General features: G+C 38.4%; 2 protein-coding genes across 4 annotated transcripts in view; one reads left to right on the forward strand and one right to left on the reverse strand.

Moving 5' to 3' along the window:
- The first annotated feature begins 146 nt into the window (after positions 1–146).
- Positions 147–1,392, forward strand: LOC126376081 (cytochrome b-c1 complex subunit 6, mitochondrial). Of its 2 annotated transcripts, none has more exons than XM_050023250.1 (3): positions 147–219; positions 337–431; positions 1,049–1,392. In XM_050023250.1, exons 2-3 carry the CDS (start codon positions 351–353, stop codon positions 1,220–1,222), a joined length of 255 nt encoding a protein of 84 aa, XP_049879207.1. In that variant the 5' UTR covers positions 147–219; positions 337–350; the 3' UTR covers positions 1,223–1,392. The 2 variants fall into 2 exon arrangements, with proteins under 2 accessions (XP_049879207.1, XP_049879209.1); XM_050023252.1 differs by having other exon boundaries at positions 196–230.
- Positions 1,393–1,432: 40 nt separating this feature from the next.
- The window catches only part of LOC126375980 (rabankyrin-5), a 56,463-nt gene continuing 39,669 nt past the window's right edge, over positions 1,433–18,226 (reverse strand). For both annotated transcript variants that reach the window (XM_050023111.1, XM_050023110.1), the window contains 16 exons: positions 12,388–12,614; positions 11,719–11,862; positions 11,063–11,432; positions 10,039–10,223; positions 9,515–9,702; positions 8,810–8,963; positions 7,773–7,935; positions 7,393–7,469; positions 6,318–6,486; positions 5,770–6,006; positions 5,167–5,384; positions 4,635–4,834; positions 4,174–4,286; positions 3,774–3,896; positions 3,075–3,199; positions 1,433–2,780 (listed from right to left, as the gene is read on the reverse strand). In XM_050023111.1, the coding sequence (XP_049879068.1) occupies positions 2,651–2,780; positions 3,075–3,199; positions 3,774–3,896; positions 4,174–4,286; positions 4,635–4,834; positions 5,167–5,384; positions 5,770–6,006; positions 6,318–6,486; positions 7,393–7,469; positions 7,773–7,935; positions 8,810–8,963; positions 9,515–9,702; positions 10,039–10,223; positions 11,063–11,432; positions 11,719–11,862; positions 12,388–12,614 (2,823 nt within the window). In that variant the 3' untranslated portion in view covers positions 1,433–2,650. The remainder of the gene's footprint in view (positions 2,781–3,074; positions 3,200–3,773; positions 3,897–4,173; positions 4,287–4,634; positions 4,835–5,166; positions 5,385–5,769; positions 6,007–6,317; positions 6,487–7,392; positions 7,470–7,772; positions 7,936–8,809; positions 8,964–9,514; positions 9,703–10,038; positions 10,224–11,062; positions 11,433–11,718; positions 11,863–12,387; positions 12,615–18,226) is intronic.

Genomic DNA, 18,226 nt, shown 5'->3' on the forward strand with positions numbered 1-18,226 from the left:
TCAAAGAATTGAACAAGACTGCATTTTGAATTCTCACCTAATTAATGTTTTATATGTACCTTCCTGAACATAATTACCTTTCCTTATTATAATATGCAAAGTTTTGACTTGTAGTACAATTTTATGTCGATTTATTAAAATTTACTACCAATCTGTTGAATTTTATGACGATAGCAACATTATTTCTAACTACTTGCTGTTGTTGCGTCATCGATTGAGGTAAATTTTTGGTAAATTTTCCATATTTTATACTAATTTTACTGATAAAAACGTTATATTAACTCTTAAAAAATAAAGCAAAATCTCTACCTATAGTAAGTCTTAATATTTTTACAGACAATTCCATAAGAATGGCCGACAAAGTGATTCCTGTAGTCAAGGCGGAGGAGGCTGAAGAGGAGGAGATGGTCGATCCTCAGACGGAACTCAGGGTTTGTATAAATTCCTATTCTATTTTCTTACCTTACAAAGCTGACATCAAGGTCTTTCTAAAATCATAACCAAACTTCACCTCCATGGTGTTTTGAGGCTACCTTGCCAGAAACGGTGTTGTTATTTTATTATAGTAGGTATTCTATTGTTTTAATATTTTTTACGCCGAATGACCTTGAACAGAAAAAGAACTACATTGTTTATTTACTTTTTTTATAGCAACGGATTGGAACTCCAAAGAATATTTTATCCTTTGAACTAATCATTGTCCACCAACCAAGGCGGCAGCTATGAATTGTTGAACTTTATTTATTTTAGAGAAAATGAAGAATTGAATCAGGATACTTATAAAGGTTTACGAAATTTTATTTCATAGCAATCTTGTTATACTTGTAGTATAAATACTTGTTTAGTTATTCTAGGTATATTACCTGCAGTTATGGCATTTCTTGTTTGGGTACTACATTTGGTTCATATAGTTCTGCTGTTAGAGCTCTCAATATTTACTTTAGATGAAATGTAACCAAATGTGTAGTGTAAGTTTTAATGTATTAAATCCAAAGTAACATTTACATCAATGATTAAATCTGTGGTTGTAATGTAATTTTTTTTACAGGAAAGTTGTGCACAGAAGCCCGAGTGCCAGAGATTCTGGGACAAGTACCAAGAATGCAATGCTCGTGTCAGCTCCCGATCACAAACCGCAGAGACCTGTGAGGAAGAGCTCATTGACTATGTTCAAGTCCTTGACAAGTGTGTGAACAAGGACCTCTTCAAGAGGTTAAAGTAATCCTATAGATCATAATAGATTTTAATTGTCTGCCATCACTCGTTCCGGTTTTCAGTCAAACCTAGCAAAAGATGGAATTTAGTGTGTCTAGTAAATTATTTTACCAATTACCATTGCAGAAATGATACATAAAGTTGTTGTTTATTTGTAAATAAATAATTTTGAGGTTACATTAATGTGTTTTTCTAAGGCATCACTAAAACAAACACATTTAAGGCATATACAATCTTTATTATAAAATTTAAACGAAAATATAACATTTTGAATATAATGATCATAAAAAATAATCCTTCAAAAAAAGTAAGTAAGCTCAAGAAATTACATAAAATGGCACTAGTCTACATTATAAATTGAAATAGTCATAGTTTTTACAGATATTTTGGAATGTTTCTCAACATTATAAAGTATATTTATTATCTCTGGATTTCGAACACATTATTTTGTATGTTCTTAAAAATCTTAAACTAAAATTCACATTTAAAATTGACAATGTAAGTAAGCAGGTGAAGTGTGTAATCATCACAAAATAAAGCCATTAAACGAAGTTATAAAATGTAACAACATTTTTAACAATATGTTAACTTCACATAAGTTCGTATTCTTAAAGCTAGTTTCAAAGGGAATACAAGCACAATCAGACTTTGGCATAGTAATTTCATACACTTACTAAATCGAATAATTTCGCCAACTCATATTTCGAGGCACTATAACATTTGGAGCCATGTATAGTTAACTGGACGCAGCCATGGCTTACAATACTTCTACACCTAGAGTGTTATAGAATCACTAGCCTAAACACTACAAGTACAGCTACATACACAAGTATTTGCAGTTTCGATTTAAAATGTGAGGAACAAAATGTTCTACATCTCAGAACAGAAAATATACACACAGAATTCTATTCATACATGAATGTGGAAAAAGCTGGTGAATTCTAAAACATTTGTAATAATAAAAGTACTAGCGTCTATTGAAAATCGGCCGGCATATCCTTATACCCAAAAACTACAGACCACTCATCTCCTTATCGCATTCCAACTATTATATTATGATACAATTTGTTTCTGCAAAGGCATAAGTTTTTTAAACTCCAGTGCTTTCGAAGTTTAAATATATCAAGTAAAAAACGATTTTATACGAATAATCCTTTCAAACAAGCCAGTCGTTCGAAGCGGACGGACGCGCCATTATTGGATCGTATAAATAAGTGAATAACACGGTTTCCTGCTCGTCGGCCGCTTCAACTGGTTCCGTCTATAAACAGATAATCACGCCGTATTCCTATAGCACAAGTCATCAATAAGATAACTCGCAGCTACTCCTGAAGTTAGATAATAAGTCATGTTATCGATCGCCCTCGACATACAGCGGCTCCGAGGACTAGATGGCCCCACTAGCTAGCCCGTCCTGCGGTGACGTCACGCGTAGCTAACTCGCGCCCACCTGCAGCACGTTGAAGCAGATCTCGCAGACTCGCTGCGGCTTGTTCAGGTTGAACTTGAGGATCGGCACGTCTTGGCTCGAACACTTGTTGCACAGCATGCGACCGCAGTGACGGCTGCCAAGGAAGTGTTCAGAAGTTTTTAATAAGTTAGAGCATAGAAAAGCCTACTATTGTAGACTGAATAATGATGGCACAACAATGATTGCCGTTGCAATTTTTCGAAAGTTGTCTGGAAGAGACCCCTTTTAGTAATAGGCCGCCTTAGCTCTTTTAGTTCGTGTACCTGTTCTGTATTTGTGTGTGCAATATAGAACTTATTCATTCATTCATCAACTAGAAATTCCTTGCCGTGCAGTTTCGTTAGTGTGCGCGAGGCTCTTACCAAACAAATAAAAAGTGCCTAGTTACCAGTGATGCTTCCTCATAGTAAGCGTGAACTTCGTGCCACATTCTTGACAGAGGTCGCTCTCCGCCCAGGGTGCTTCCGCAGGTAAAGCGTCTAGCAACCGGTGCAGCAACTGCTTAGTTGCCACCTGTAAGTAATGTTTTATCTTACAAGCACATAATAATATATTAACAGCCTATCTAATGTAATCATATCCCACAATTGAGTGCAAGTCTCCCCTCCATTAATATATAATTACCGTAGATTAAACATAAGCGCTCAAAAAGTGGGATGAAAAGTTAGGGTACAAATAGCGATACACGCTCCGACATTACGTAGTAGCGATTAGGCCACTGGCAACATGTGCATTCACATCGCGCTATAGATGCGACGACCGCAACTACGTAATTTTTGACGATTTTAATGTATCTATATACCGCTGCGTATGAACTTACAGCTAAGTTAGCGTCATGTTTTCGTCGTATTTTTGTATGACGCGCTTTATCAAACGGAGGGGGAATGGAATGTACACCAACACGCTGCTCCAGTGGTGTTACGAGCTAGCTGTAGATCTATAGTATGTTTCTGTAGCTGACATAATTCTATTTGGAACTAGCATACACAATCACTTCTTAGATTCTTGACTGACAAAAATTCGTCGGTAGTTAAATGTTATTTATTTACAAAGGTGGATTAGATAAAAGTAAACTCATCTACCCTACCTGGTAGTTGAATATGGAGACGCCGTCCTTGTTCTCTTGCGCGAGGCATGCTCCCGCGCGGACCAGTACGCGGCACATAGCACCCTGTCCGTTCATATACGCTAGCAAAAGAGGTGTGTTGCCCTGGAAATTCAATAGCAATTTTGGACAAATAAGGTAGAGTAAAAAACAAAATGTCTGCCGTAGAAGGGTAAAAAAGCTGAGAAGATAAAAGAGTTTTGACAAGTGTTTCAAGTTCACTTGTTTAAATATAAATGCGACCACATATTATTTTATTTTCACACAGTAAAGACTATAGTCGTCAGTTTAAGTAATTACGCACAATAGCATCAATGATATTGGCGCCCGACAAGGGGCATCAACAATAGTAAAACAAACAGTATTAGTATGTTTATGTTACCTGCAAATCAGTTTTGTTGATGGGATAATCGGGCATGAATTCCAGGAACGTTTCACAGATCACTGCTGCGTTGTCTTTTTTACACCAGCACAGTTCATGCAATGGATTTCGACCTGAGAAAGAGTAATTTTGTTAGTTTTCCCATATTAAATGGATAAACAAAACAAGGCAAATAAGATGATTTTATAATTTCTGTGTGTACAATAAAGTATTTATGATTATTGTATCTAAAATGCTACTAAAGGTGCAATTCCAGAACGCTACTGGTCAGTACAGTCCGCAAATGTATAAGAACGATTACGATAACTGCGCCGCGAGGTCAGTTGACGACGACGCCAATATGAGTGTCAGCTATAGTCTGACTGCTTGTGCTATATCGTGTCTTAGAATGCATGGCTCGTGGCAACATTACTGGCGGCGCTCGATCCGATAATTTTTCAATGTCGTTACGAGTAATTTACCTTTCAAGTTAGCAGCGACGGCGTCGATGTCAGTGTCCGCCAGCAGCGCCCGCGCGGCAGCCACGTGCCCCTCCCTCGCCGCCACGTGGAGAGCGTTATCCCCACCAGCGTCTACGGCCTCGCACAGCGCGCCGCCGCTTACAAGGGCCGATATTATGTTCGCGTGGCCCGCTTGCGCCGCGACATGGAGGGCTGTTCGCCTGTAAGGGGTTGACACGTTACTATCCTCGTCGAAAAGATAGCTTTATCTTCTAGGACAGCACGGTTCAGCGTCTATTGGTAAAATGATTTTTTAAAGTTAACACATCACCCAGAGTGATTCTTCAACGACGGACCACAATTTACGTCGCTAAGCCTTCGCTAAAAGGTTTTGCCTTAAGGACGCTCACCAGGCACAGCATAAAGCCTATCTCCGCGGATAAACAGACGAATATGAGTCCAGAACGACTTGAATTCCTTTGAGTTGAGGTCAACTGCGAATTACGTGATGTCATAATTAACTTGATGCAACCAGGCCAAAACAAATACTAACTTGACGGCGTCGCGGTCGTTGGGCCGCGCACCTGCCAGCAGCAGCGAGCGCAGCAGCACCTCGTTGCCGGCGGCGGCCGCTAGGTGCAGCGGCGGCGTTAGCGACGCGTCCTGCACGCGCGAGTTCACGTCCACCTCCACCGACAGTAAGAACATCACGCTCTCCATGTCGCACTTCTGGATCGCCACGTGCAAGAAGTTGCGGCCTTTTTTGTCCACCTGCGCGGAACGATTTGCGTATAAATAAAACTCTCTTCACACTGCCGGCATGACGGGGCGCTAGTAGTTGTACTGAGATCTAGGATAGACGCCGTCAAGAGCGCGCGGTTACCGCCACAGCGAGCACTTACGCCAGTCGTGTGGCGTCTCTTCTACATTACAGTACAATAAACAATATCACCCGTTCACCCGTATGGCCCGTTCTCCCTATCCATCCATAGGGAAGGCCCGTGCCCCAGCAGTGGGGACGTTAATGGGCTGATGATGATGAAACAATATTAAAAGTTTCAGCGGTTCTTGAGACCGAGATGATATCAGTATGAAACAGTTATAGATAAGAGAAAAAAAAATCAAATATTTGAAATAGCAAGTATGTTCAAGTCACCTGTTCAGCAGCAGAGGGATTCTTCTCCAATATAGCCTGCGCCGCTTTATTGTTCCGAGCCGTCAAGGCCGCGGCAAAGGGCGAGACTCCTCTGTTGTCTCTTGCAGACAAGTCTATGCCCGGCTGCGAGAGAAGGAGAGAGATGATACCCGCGTGCTGATTCTCTATCGCGATGTGCAACGGTGTCTTGCCTTCTGAGTCCTTCGAGTTTATATTCGCGCCGTGTTCTAGAAGAGTCTGAAAAATAAGTATTATTTTAGTCATAGAGTGATGTAATTGTGTCGCAGAACCAATTTAGTGCTTCCTATGAAAAAATAACAAAATCAACTCGTACACTTTAGTTTCAGGAACAGTCTGTATAAATTAGTCATCTCATGTCGGAACAACAAATATCTTTTGAATTGTTGAACTTCGTATCTGTTTACAAGCTTTCATTCCTTCATACGACTCCTTCAGACAGCTACCTTCTCACATTACAACCGAGAATGAAGCATCTAATATAACTGACAAACTATACGATACACATTGAAACCCCCAAACACGCCTACCTGTATGACGTCAGTGAGCCCCCACGTACAACAGAGGTGCAGCGGCGTGTGCTTCTCGTTAGCGATGTCGGCGCCCTCGCCCGCCGGGCCCGCGCGCCGCGACGACTCCACGTCGCAGCCCGACCGGATCAGGAACGTCGCCAGGTTCTCTTTGTTCTCGTCTACAGCCCTGACGATTGAATTTAGTTGGATTATCGTTAATTTTGTGATATTATGTTTCTTTAAGTGACGTTTGTTTAACACTTTCAGAAGTTTCAGATTATCAAAATAATTGTCAATTACTCGTAGTCACTGCTTATTTTAAAAACTGTTGATTCTCGATGATTATAATTATGTACCAAGCTCAGTAAGCTTACTAGCAACGGTTCACGTTAGATAGTTTAGAAGGGCATTGTTAGGATTAGGGTGTAATGTTCCTAGCGACTGCAGAGGGCTGGTTGTCTGAGGATGAGGCTGACAAATAAAAACATCCAGAGTGCCAAAAGTTACTGAATTTAATTTAAATTCGTACAAAATTATTAATATTTTTTAATTTGTATCCAGTAGGATACAGTAGTTCACGAGCGCGCGAGGAGCGCAAGAAAAATCGGAAGTGACGCGACAAATGTTGTCATAGTAATAAAAATATAAATTTAGTGTTGGGGTTCCCAGCAGGCATGTTCTAGAAGGTAAACTTCTGTATCCAACAGCTATATGAACCCGAACAACCCTGCTGCAATAAACAAACTAACTGTTCTGCAATTTGCATAAAACATTTGCAATTTACTTTATTGTAATAACAAGGAAATTATACGAGCTAGACGTTATTAAGTTACGGTCCATTAAATTTTATTCCCTGGGGTAGAATTACAGCAACTTTGTTAGTGAATAATAAAGTCGATAAGAAATAAACTTGTTATGCAATATTTGACAATACCAGTCTGAAAAAAACTGGCTGTTCAATGGCGCCTCTCACGCACACATTATGAATCGATATAACAATTTTATATCCGGTCCTCAATTTTCTAAATACTTCGGGAAATAAAATACCTATTATTTCCATATTTCAATTGTTATAAAAATAAAGTTATCTTACTTGTGCAACAGAGTTTGTAAGCAGCCATCTGGCCCGGGTCCCCAGCAGTCGGCGTCCGCGCCGTTTCGGACTAGAATCTAAAATAAAGGGGCATTCTTTAATATGATAAAAATATAAAAACCCTTATTTGCGAATAATATTTTTATACATAAATTATCTGAAACCTGCCTTTGTGAATGTCAATGTTAGGAAATCCACTAAAAAAGGAATACACAAATTTCAAATTACAGAATTGCATTTTAAAATGAAAAATTGTTCTAGGTTCAACCTGCTATTTTTTCTTATGTAGTTGGTCTTTAAAAAGTAGGATTAAAAAAAAAAGATGAAATTTCCAGATGTGTTGTTCAGACATCCTGCAGTTACGGGGCAGGTCAACTTACACTGGCCACCTCCTCCTGGCCGGAGTCGAGCGCGGCCCACAGCGGCGGCACTCCGTTGGCGTCCAGCCTGCTCATGTCCACGCCACGAACACACAGCGCCTCTACTACCAGGCCCAGCCGGCAGTGGATAGCTAGCTGCAGGGGCGTCTCGCCGGCTTCAGTTCTGTGGTTCAACCATATTGCGTTGGACAGTTACTTAACATTTAGTCCATTATATTTGAAGGAACTGTACTACATAAGTACAGTCTGTAATACAAGCAGTAATACAAGAAATTGCATGTGTCATCCATCAAACTGAATGCCATTCAATGCAAACATACAATCACGTTAAAAAGTCCCGCTCTGTAGGGAAAACATGCGCAACGTTTTAAAATTATGTATCGATTCAATATTTTTTTATATATATTTCTTTTTTATTGAACTTGACATCCTTAAATCTAAATACCTTTGAAATTTTGACATTATTGCTTAATTCAATTCAATTCATTGACATTGTTACTTTGTTTTTGCTATTTAAATTATTATTAATTGCTATAAATTTTATGTTATTAATTATTTATTTTTGTATATGTAAAATTGTTATGTTCTTGTCATGAAATGTTTAAATATGTTAAATGGATTATTATTATTATATATATGTCGAACACAATGTAAAAATTGTTAACGATTACATAAATAAAAAAAAATAAAAAAATTTGTCGAAATCGATAAGATTGTTTTATTCTCTAACATGCATGACACGTGATTTTGTACGTATTTTGATAGAACGACATGACTTATTTGGGTTTAAATATTAGCACCAATCGACAAAACGACATAATTACACCGTCAGAATCGATAAAATGACCGTGACATAATTTTATCATGTTGCGCTAATTCACCCTACTGGTGTTGCCGTACTTTATTTTACAATCCAATTAATATATATAGATATTTTATATCTGTCTTAAGCAATTTATTTTGTGATTGTCAATTTGTTTTAATATGCACATAATAAGTCTTCATACAATAGAGACGTTTTAAGTACAAGCACTCACAGAGCGTCCATATCAGCGCCGTGGTCCAGCAAGTAGATGGCAGTTCGGGAGTCCTCCTCCACTATGGCCTGGTGGAGTAGCGTGAATCCCTTGCCGTTGCGCACATTGGGGTCCGCCCCGCCCTCGATCAACGGCGCTATCAAGTTCTTGTGACCTGCACAATTTTGTTGTATCTACAATACTTTAATTGCTTTGTTATGTAATTATTTATTAAGCAGTGTGTTTTACAGAAAACCTACTCATGTAAACTGAATTTTTGGCTATTGCATGTTTTTTAATGTTCTTTAGCATGTCATGCTTGTGCAAAAGATCGCGATAAGAAAAAATCTGTTATTCGAGCCCTACATCCCAACAGGAGATATAAGGATTATTAAAAGAAGAAGAATGTTTGAAATTTTGGCTCTAGGCTATTGAGGTGGTGGGAACTTTCCGCAGATAGTCAAATATGCTAATGACAATGGGTAGATATCATCATCATAAAGGGTAAAGACGATCCAAGCAGTATCTACGATGTATTTACCCTCCTTTCCTTCATCCTCTGTAATGAACGAACAAATACAGATGAAGAGTAGGTTAAAAAGAGTGAATTGACTGATCACCTTGATTTAACAAAATTCGGTAAAACGCTGGGACTTAGTTCATCATGCGATGGCTGCACCTTTGCCTTTTTGCCCTTTGCCTATGTATGTTTTATGACGAGTATACCTTCAGTCAAGGCGAGGCTAGCCGGTGTGTCTCCCTCGGAGTTCTTGAGGTTGAGGTTGGGCAGCAGCGGCGCGCCTGCGCGGTCCGCGGCCGGCAGGTCGCCCCTCTCCACCTGCTTCTTGTGTTCTATCACCGCTAGCACCACCGCCTCGTGGTTGTTCAGTACTGCCAGGTGCAGTGGGATTTGTCTGGGTAGGAGTATTAGTTTTAAGACCTTTAATTGATATTTGAGAGGACAGTAGCAGTTGGGACTCTGGCTATGCCGCAAATATTTTGTGATAAAAGGAGTCAACGTTTCTTGGCAGGTCCCCAAAAAACTAGAGATATCTATCTGGTAATATCTACTGTGTGTCATTAAGATTTTTATCAAGGAGCGAAGTCATCTTCTGAGCAACGTACTCCAACTCGTATTATCTTCAGGATGCCACGAGAGACACAGTTCGCGAACCAGAACGTTGCGCTTGTCTCGCGAGACGGTCAGAATGAACCTAGTTAACGTGGACCCAGATGTTGGAGGTACAGACCTGTAGACAGTGTCGTCGTGTTCCCCGTACGAGCTCTGCAGGTTAGGCCGGGCGCCGTGCTCGAGCAGCGCGGCGGCGAGGCGAGCCAACCCGTTGGCGGCGGCCGCGTGCAGCGCAGACAGGCCCGCTTCATTACTGTGGTTTAGCTCCCCGCCCAGGTGAGACACTAGGAACACTGCCGAGTCCTAAGTTAAAGAAAAGGTAAATATGTATTGTCGCCGTTTTGAAGGCAGAAAATAACGCGCGCATAGAAAAAAAATATTCTTTTTAACAAACTAGGGACAATCTAGAAATAGAAAATCCAAGGGCAGTAAAACAGTTCATTAACTTTTCTTTGACAGGCTGTTGACAAATTTCCCGCCGAGACATGAAAACCAGAGATTAGTTGTTATTCAGTATTTTATTTATTTTGGGATTTACAATAGAAACACTGCGCATATTCTTTTTAAGATTTTTAGCTGCTACAATGTTTTAAAAAATGTTCCGGTATGCTACGCGTAAGGTGCAGTCCATAAACGGACGCCCCAAGTGCGCATTTATGCGTGCGTTGCACTGTGACTCATTGCACCAGCTCAATAAAACAGACGTCAGCGACGGAACGAATCCAAACTTCCAATACTTTTGTGTAACCTTGCAAGTAAGTCGCTATCGGCACGCTGATTTAGAAGTACCCATTAGTTTATGATTCAGTACACGTGAAATGAAATTATTTACACTAAATTTCTCTTTGTTACTCGTAATTGTGCATATGAGCCTCCCAGTACTAGCCTTGTGAAGCAAAATCTTGCGATGTAGACAGACTTTATATAATTATTGTCTTGTATATATTAGAAAACCTTATTACTTAGCTAGAACTATTGATTGACGTACCCATCACCTCCCATACCTCCCATTATGCCAATTGCGTAAATGCATGGCCACATTTAGGCTGCGCTGGTTCAAATATTTGTTCGTTCTATTTGTATAACTATATTAATATTCTTATTTGTATAACTATATTAGATTTCTTATTTAAAATGCTAACCTCAAACCACCCTTGCGCTAGTATATGCAGCAGGCTATCTCCCGACCCGGAATAAAGGGGGTTCGGCTGGCATCCTTTCTCCAACAACTTAGCAGCGAACCCTCTCTCGACGATATTCTCCGTCTTGCCTTCCACGGGGTCTTCAGTAAAGGCGTTCTTGTTCGTCACCGGAGTATCAAACGGATTGGATCCATTCATTACTAAAGTCTCGCTTGAAGATATAGACGCTCGTCTATCGTCTACCAACGCGTAGTACAACGGTGGATGCTCGTCTGTCAAAGTACGCAAGTTCGTATCCAAATTGGTCTGTTTGAGAAGCAGGTCGAATATCCTTTGGTTTCTAGCTATGACTGCTTGGTGGAGAGGTGTGCTGGAAAGTGTTGAAAGAATTAGCAAAAAGGCATTTCACACAACGCAAAACTTTAGTAATTTTCGAATGCACTGAAGAAATAATAGGGTCAAGTATTTTTGGTTAAAACTATTTTTTTCATACAACTGAGAATACTTTGTATTCTAATACTATTGTATTCTTAGTAATAAAAGTAAGAGATAATAATTAAAGTAGCACATAAATATTACGTTTTTAAAGAAGTTGTTTGTTCTTGAAATCAGCAGAAATATAAATATTTTAATTAACAATTTTAGTGTTCACTTACAAGCCCTTTCTATTCTGTCTGTTGATATCAGCCCCCTTCTGTACCATGACCTCTGCGATCTCAGCCATCTGTTCCATGGTCTCCTCGTCACACGAGCTCGTCGTTAGTGACGCAATCAGATGCAGTGCCGTGTCGCCTTCCTCTCTGAGTGCAACATTTTTATAATTCAAAAAATACACTTATCCTTTTATTGGTTGGAAACTTTTAAGGGCAGAACCACGACGAGTCATTGACCTTTCATTTATAAATTAATAGTCACTTGGGAGTGGCACTATCGACCTGGCCTTGAACATGTTAAAAACCTTTAATTACGGTAAAGTGATACATATGATATTTTAAAATACCAGCAAAACTGATTTATGCTGCGAACTGTGTAATTAATTGATTACAGGATTATTTTTAAAAGAAATACAGATGATCTTTATGCGAATTTATTTTGTATTTATAACGAGTTCCGTAAGTGTTCTGGTAAGAACAGTTGATCCTCGAGACGATTTTGAAGCTTTGGCAAGACACACAGTAAAGCTAAAGTTCAAACGTCTCAGCATTACATACATACAGCCTAAAGTGAGTTAACTGATATTTTCGCACACGCCAAGGCGACACCATCATTGTAATATCGTTCGTTTCCCTTTACGTCATTCACTCATTATTTATTACTCTACTTACTTTGTGGTAAGGTTAGGATCAGCACCATTGTCGACTAGGAACTTAGCGGAAAAGGCATCCCTAGCGTCGACCGCTCTATGCAGCAATGTGCGCCCGCGCGGGCCGCGCGCGTCCGCGTCTGCGCAGTGCTGCAGGAGCGTGGTCGCGATGGACGCGCTGCGGCCGCGGAGAGCCAGCTCCAGCGGCAGCTCACCGCGCGTCGACATCGCGTTTACTATATCTGTTAGCTGGAACAAGAGGAAACTCGTTAGAGACTGGAATTCTCTGCCGTCTTCTGTATTTCCGAATGCATATAACCCAGGTGTTATCAAGGCCAGAGTGAACAGGCACCTTCTAGGCGAACTCGCTCTATCTTAGTTTTCATCAATTCGCCTTCGGGCAAGTCTGGGGCCAAAAGCAAACCCATCAAAGGTAAAAAAGAGAGGTTAGATGCAATAAGTTCCCTTTAGTATATTATTCCCATAATACTCAATAAGTATATTGCCATTCCACAATGTACAGATACAAGTGAAATTACACAATAAGAAACATTATGGAGCCTGGAGGGCACAGCAAAAGTAGGAGAGAGGAAAGCGTAGTCTTAACTTAGCAAAAAATAAGTAATAAAGTATGGTTGCCTGCATAGATGATATAAAATAGGATGCCTTGGGTCTGACAGACTTCTGCTAACAGTTGTTGAGTGATCACAAACATAACTACACATTGATAGGAGTAGGTACGTGAGATGAAAGTACGTAGTGATTACGTAGCTAAGTACCAAACCGCCAAGTTACAATATACCAGTAAGTAGTTCAATCCTTTCAAGGAGCAGCCACCTTGCAATATAGAGATAAGGTGGTGCTATGAAATCGTGAGCTCATTAAAACGAAATTAAAACATTTATGTTCACCTCACTCGAATGGTAAAACATTTCATACAATGAATGTAAATTCATTCGAATCAAATGTCGGCTCTTTGTTCAACGTAAAGAGCTGAGTTCAATTATTCATCAAATTAGTAAACAACATTGTCTTTAACAGGCCCATGAGTAGAATTCTCAAAATTACGATTGGTACTCTGCCAAAAGTGAAGTAAGAGTAAAACTGTGCACGTATCGGAAGCGCAAGCGCAGTGTCCGAGCAATATATCATGGTGAGCGCGTGAGTAGACACACGTTCAATTGCACGTAACTATTGATTTATGACCTCACTGATCCTTAATAAGACTTGGAGAACTCTGTAACAGTGCCCTATATGTAATCGTATTCATATAATGAGGCAGTTAGTAAGTACAGGTATAAAAGATACAATATGGATCCGAATAAACAAAACAAATAGAACTACTAAATGAAAGAGAAAGGATAAAAAAAATAGGAGAATATATATATTTTTAATTACAATTTATTATTTCTACACTATATTGGCCACCCGATATTGTCAGAGAATAAGTTTTGTATTTGACGTGACTTATTGTAGATGCCGCAGATGGAATTAGCTACTTAGCCGAACAAATGGGGAGCGCTGACCCTCAGAGAGAATAAGAAGACAAACTGGCAATCAAATGATTCAACGTCTTACGTGCATTAAATATTTATTGTGTTGTTTATATTGTCTTGTAGGAGCTGCTATGACAATGAAAAATTGCAATAGACATTCCTCTCAACCAAAAAAGTTTGCCTCTATAATAGCACATGGATCAAATATATTTTTTAAAACCATTTTTACATCATTTTTAACATGTTACGGTTGATGTAAGCCGCTACCGGAAAACGAAGAACACTGCCTAATAATACTGTTTATACTTTCATGAAAGACTGTTTTTAGACGACATAATTTAATGTTTTTGCATGGTTAATGACAAAATTATTAGCTGCCAGTCCACTCATTCTTTACTGCGTACGAAGCAGCGCTGTCGCGATTGTCGATTAAATAATAGGTGCCTGACGACACGCGAACGATCCCAATTATCGAATCAATTTAAATACAATTGGACGTTACGTTATTACGCTTACATTTGCATGTTTCTTTATTGCAACGGCACTTTAGAACTCGCTGCAAAAAGTTATTATGCACTGCAACTTTTGGCGCTTACTCAAGATTTAACTTGAAACTACAATTGAGTACACGCTACTTAAGTGCTTTTCTTATGCACTAAGTGATGTTCAAGGAAACTATTAACTTTTAAACGGGTTAAAGAACATATTTTCTAAAGACACGATGGATTTTGTTACTGTCTAGAATCGACATCTACCTGTCGTGTATTGTCGAATTTAGGCCTTCACCTTCTTTGGGTTGACTGATCTCTTTTCCATTGATACTAATTACATGCATCTATTAAAACATCCGTGTTGTCTGGAATATAAATGGCACGCTAGCAATCAGTGTCAATTGTCATCTAGCGCGATTATACTCGTAGTGACAGTTTATGTAATTGTATCACTGTAGGGGTACGTACATTATTTGATAGTATGGTCAGAAAATTAACAGAAATATAAAGGTACTATAAAAGTAAACTTTGTATATCATTTACTAATTATTAACTGATTAAAGTATTACTTATCTACAAATGTAAAAGATACTAAGTACTACGCGATTCCCCTACTAAATGCATTTTATTTATGTTATGATTTATGTCATAAAAAACACGAGGCGCGGGTCAAGCCGGTAATACAGTTTAGTTCAGTGTAGTTTCGTACATAAACATTATATAGGTACATAAACAGTATATAAACTATACATGTTTATGTAGAAAATTCAAAATGTTTACAGTCTTATCGTGTGGGTTGTGAGGTGGAATACCAACTTCATCAACCCTGGTGTCAGGGTTACTATTGAGCTGTCAAAAGCCCCTGACTTAAGTTATGTAACGACTACTTACTTACATCAGTAAGTAGTAACCGGGACCGACGGCCTAACGTGCCTTACGAAGCACGGATCGTCTTACTTTCGGACAATCAGGTGATCAGCCTGTAATGTTCTAACCAAAATAGGGACCACAAAGTAATTTTTGTGTTATGTTCCCATCGGGAACCGAACCCGGGACCTCCGGATAGTGAGCCCAACGCTTAACCACTGGACCACGGAGATCGTTACAGTGGTAGTAATGTTTACAGTGATATAAAGTTGAATTATATTTGTCAAAAAATCAGCCATTAAAACTTGTAAGTAAATATTTATTGTTAATGCACGGGACAGGGCACAGGTGCCCTGCGTATGCGCGGCGTATCCGCACTGAATGTATCTTGATGAATGACAATAGTCCGCTTTCTCAGTTATATAATACGGCAACCTTTTCGTGTCAACTAGTCGAACATTCGAGTTAGTTTCCCAATCATAAAGATTTAGACCTAGATTCGATTAGACATTTAGCATGTTTTTTTAGTTACAGCATCATTCATCAGCCGGAAATCGTCCCCTGCTGGACGGAGGCGTCCCCTAAAGCTCCACAGTGACCTATCCTCTGCTGCCCGCATGCAGCGAATAATACTTAAGTATATTGAAAAAACATATGAGAGTAGACACAGTTCAGTACTTTGCACCCAATAAGTTCTTTTACGAAATAGTCCTTGAAGTATTGGGTAGTTTCTTAGGTTAAAGATAAATTATGATTTTTTTATTTCTAAATAAAGACACATCTAAAGGTGACAAAAAAAAAAACGTTTTCTTTTATCTATTTAACTTATTTTTGAATATTAATATAGAAAAATGTAATAATAAGTGCAACTTTTTGTCACGTTTTTCTATGACGTCACAGGTTGCATCTTCATACAAATTCGTGTTTTGACTTTTAGTAAAAAGTAACTGATTTAACTAGTTGAAAACTACCGTATTGTTGCGCGTATTATATAAACAAACAAGATATTTTATTCCCATAAATTACATCAAAGTTGGCAAAAAAAACTGATCAGGAAACAAGTAATTATATGAAATACCTGTAGGTATTTCAGTACCTATTATGCAATGATCATCACGCATCAATGAAAATAAGTTGTTTTTGTATCCTGTAAAACTATTTATTGTCTCTATATTTACATGTTTTCGGAAACTAATAGTTAATTCAATGAGTCACAGTAGATACTAAGAATGTTATAATGTATTATTAATATAGACAATATTGTAAGCATTTAGTCATTGGTATACCACATCCGCTGAATATGATGATGTCAATAACATTTGTAGAGACGAATCAAGTCGAGGACCTTATGATGAGTAACATGTTTGATCATACTATTATATTATTATTGTAGTTTGTTGTTTGTAAAGCATACATAAAACCAACTAAACAAGAAACCAATTTACAATTTATAATTTTTATGCAAAAAGAACTGGCTATTCACTATTGCCGTTCCATTCTTTGTAACAAGTTTTTGTACTGTTTGTAGGCATGCGCTGCTTACCTCATTACATCTTGTTAAAGAGGATTCAATCGTGATTCAATCAGCGATCGTGTAACTTCATTATTGATGAAGATTGTAGGTCTTATTATTATATGTAATATACCTAAAAACAATGACTCTCTTCATTTCTTGTAACTTCTAAAGTCTTGGCCGAATGACGGACCTGCGATGAGTATTCACTATCAATTTTCTTCCATTTTACAAATGCTTTTATTTTATCAGCAATCGTTATTAAACAGACAACAAAGGCATAACGACGTTATCGTAATATGCAAATATTTTATTTTGCAAGATTTAACAGAAGGTTTTGATCGAACAGGTAGGCATGTAGCAAGCGAAAGAACATATTGCTATTAGGTATTTTAAAACAAAAGATTCATATCGTTTACCAATACAAGTACCTGTATTTCTAGTTTTTAAGTTGCTAAAAGAGCAAGTCGAGAATAACCTGTGCACATAGCGGCCGTGATGTCATTCATCTCATGATTCATCCTTCACATTTACCGTAACAATAAATACTATTCTAAGTATAAATAAATAATTAAACATTCCTCAATAAAAGGCCCTTTATTCCGCTTCCGACAAACGTCATTGTCAGTGATATCCGTAGATATCCATCGCTGGTAGCGTTACAAGTTTACTTTCACAAGGTGGTACAATAACAGCATTGTATTTGGTGTTATCGCTTTGTGAATTGGTTGATTGTTGGCCGCGGCTGCGATCGGCCGGATGACGTCGATTGAGGTAATCATCAGTAATAGTACGCGTGGGTGCCAAAACAAACCGGCGAGGTTCTCGAATACAAGGAGACATCTGATAATGTATTGTGATGACTCATGATTACTTTTTGTTGAAGATGTTCCCACACCGATTTTGCCATACTTTTGAAATATTTGGTGCAACTTTTTTGGTGAATTTCAAAATGTTTATCACAGCATAAGGGCAGAAGTTCTTACAGTAGCAAAGATTTACCCCGAAAAATACATTGTCCATATTGTTTTGCTGTCGTGAGAAACTGGATATTTCGTAACTTCAGAGACCTTGGATACTTTTTATATAAAAAAAAAATACACCGACACCTTTAAACAGGCACGACTACAACAAAATATTAATTGTCAGCTTATACTGAGAAATCAAGATTTACAGGTTTTAAACTCGTGCTCTAAAAAACTAATATCTGTTTCTAAAAAAATAAGTTGTTTTTGAAAATATAATGTCAATTAATTTTACGTTTTAATTGGTCAAAGATAGAAAATATTGAATACTTTGAAGTTATTCACAAATAATCAAGTAAATAAATATAGTACTTTAATACTAAATAATTTCATATCCAGTTGCGAAAATTGATTGATGAACAAAATTAGAATTGTAAATAAGGCACAAATTCAGAAGTTGCAACATGTACTGCCGATCGAGCTTTCGAAAATCTTTTGTAATCTGCAGCGAGCGTGCGCTGCGCGTGCG

Source organism: Pectinophora gossypiella, chromosome 20 (assembly GCF_024362695.1).
Source record: "Pectinophora gossypiella chromosome 20, ilPecGoss1.1, whole genome shotgun sequence".
Lineage (NCBI taxonomy): Eukaryota > Metazoa > Arthropoda > Insecta > Lepidoptera > Gelechiidae > Pectinophora > Pectinophora gossypiella.

Bases quoted from the DNA above. Each gene is read 5' to 3' on its own strand.
- LOC126376081 (XM_050023250.1), top strand. From the start codon at position 351: ATGGCCGACAAAGTGATTCCTGTAGTCAAGGCGGAGGAGGCTGAAGAG. The intron at 432-1,048 runs GTTTGTATAAAT...TTTTTTTTACAG, and splicing joins ATCCTCAGACGGAACTCAGG to GAAAGTTGTGCACAGAAGCC.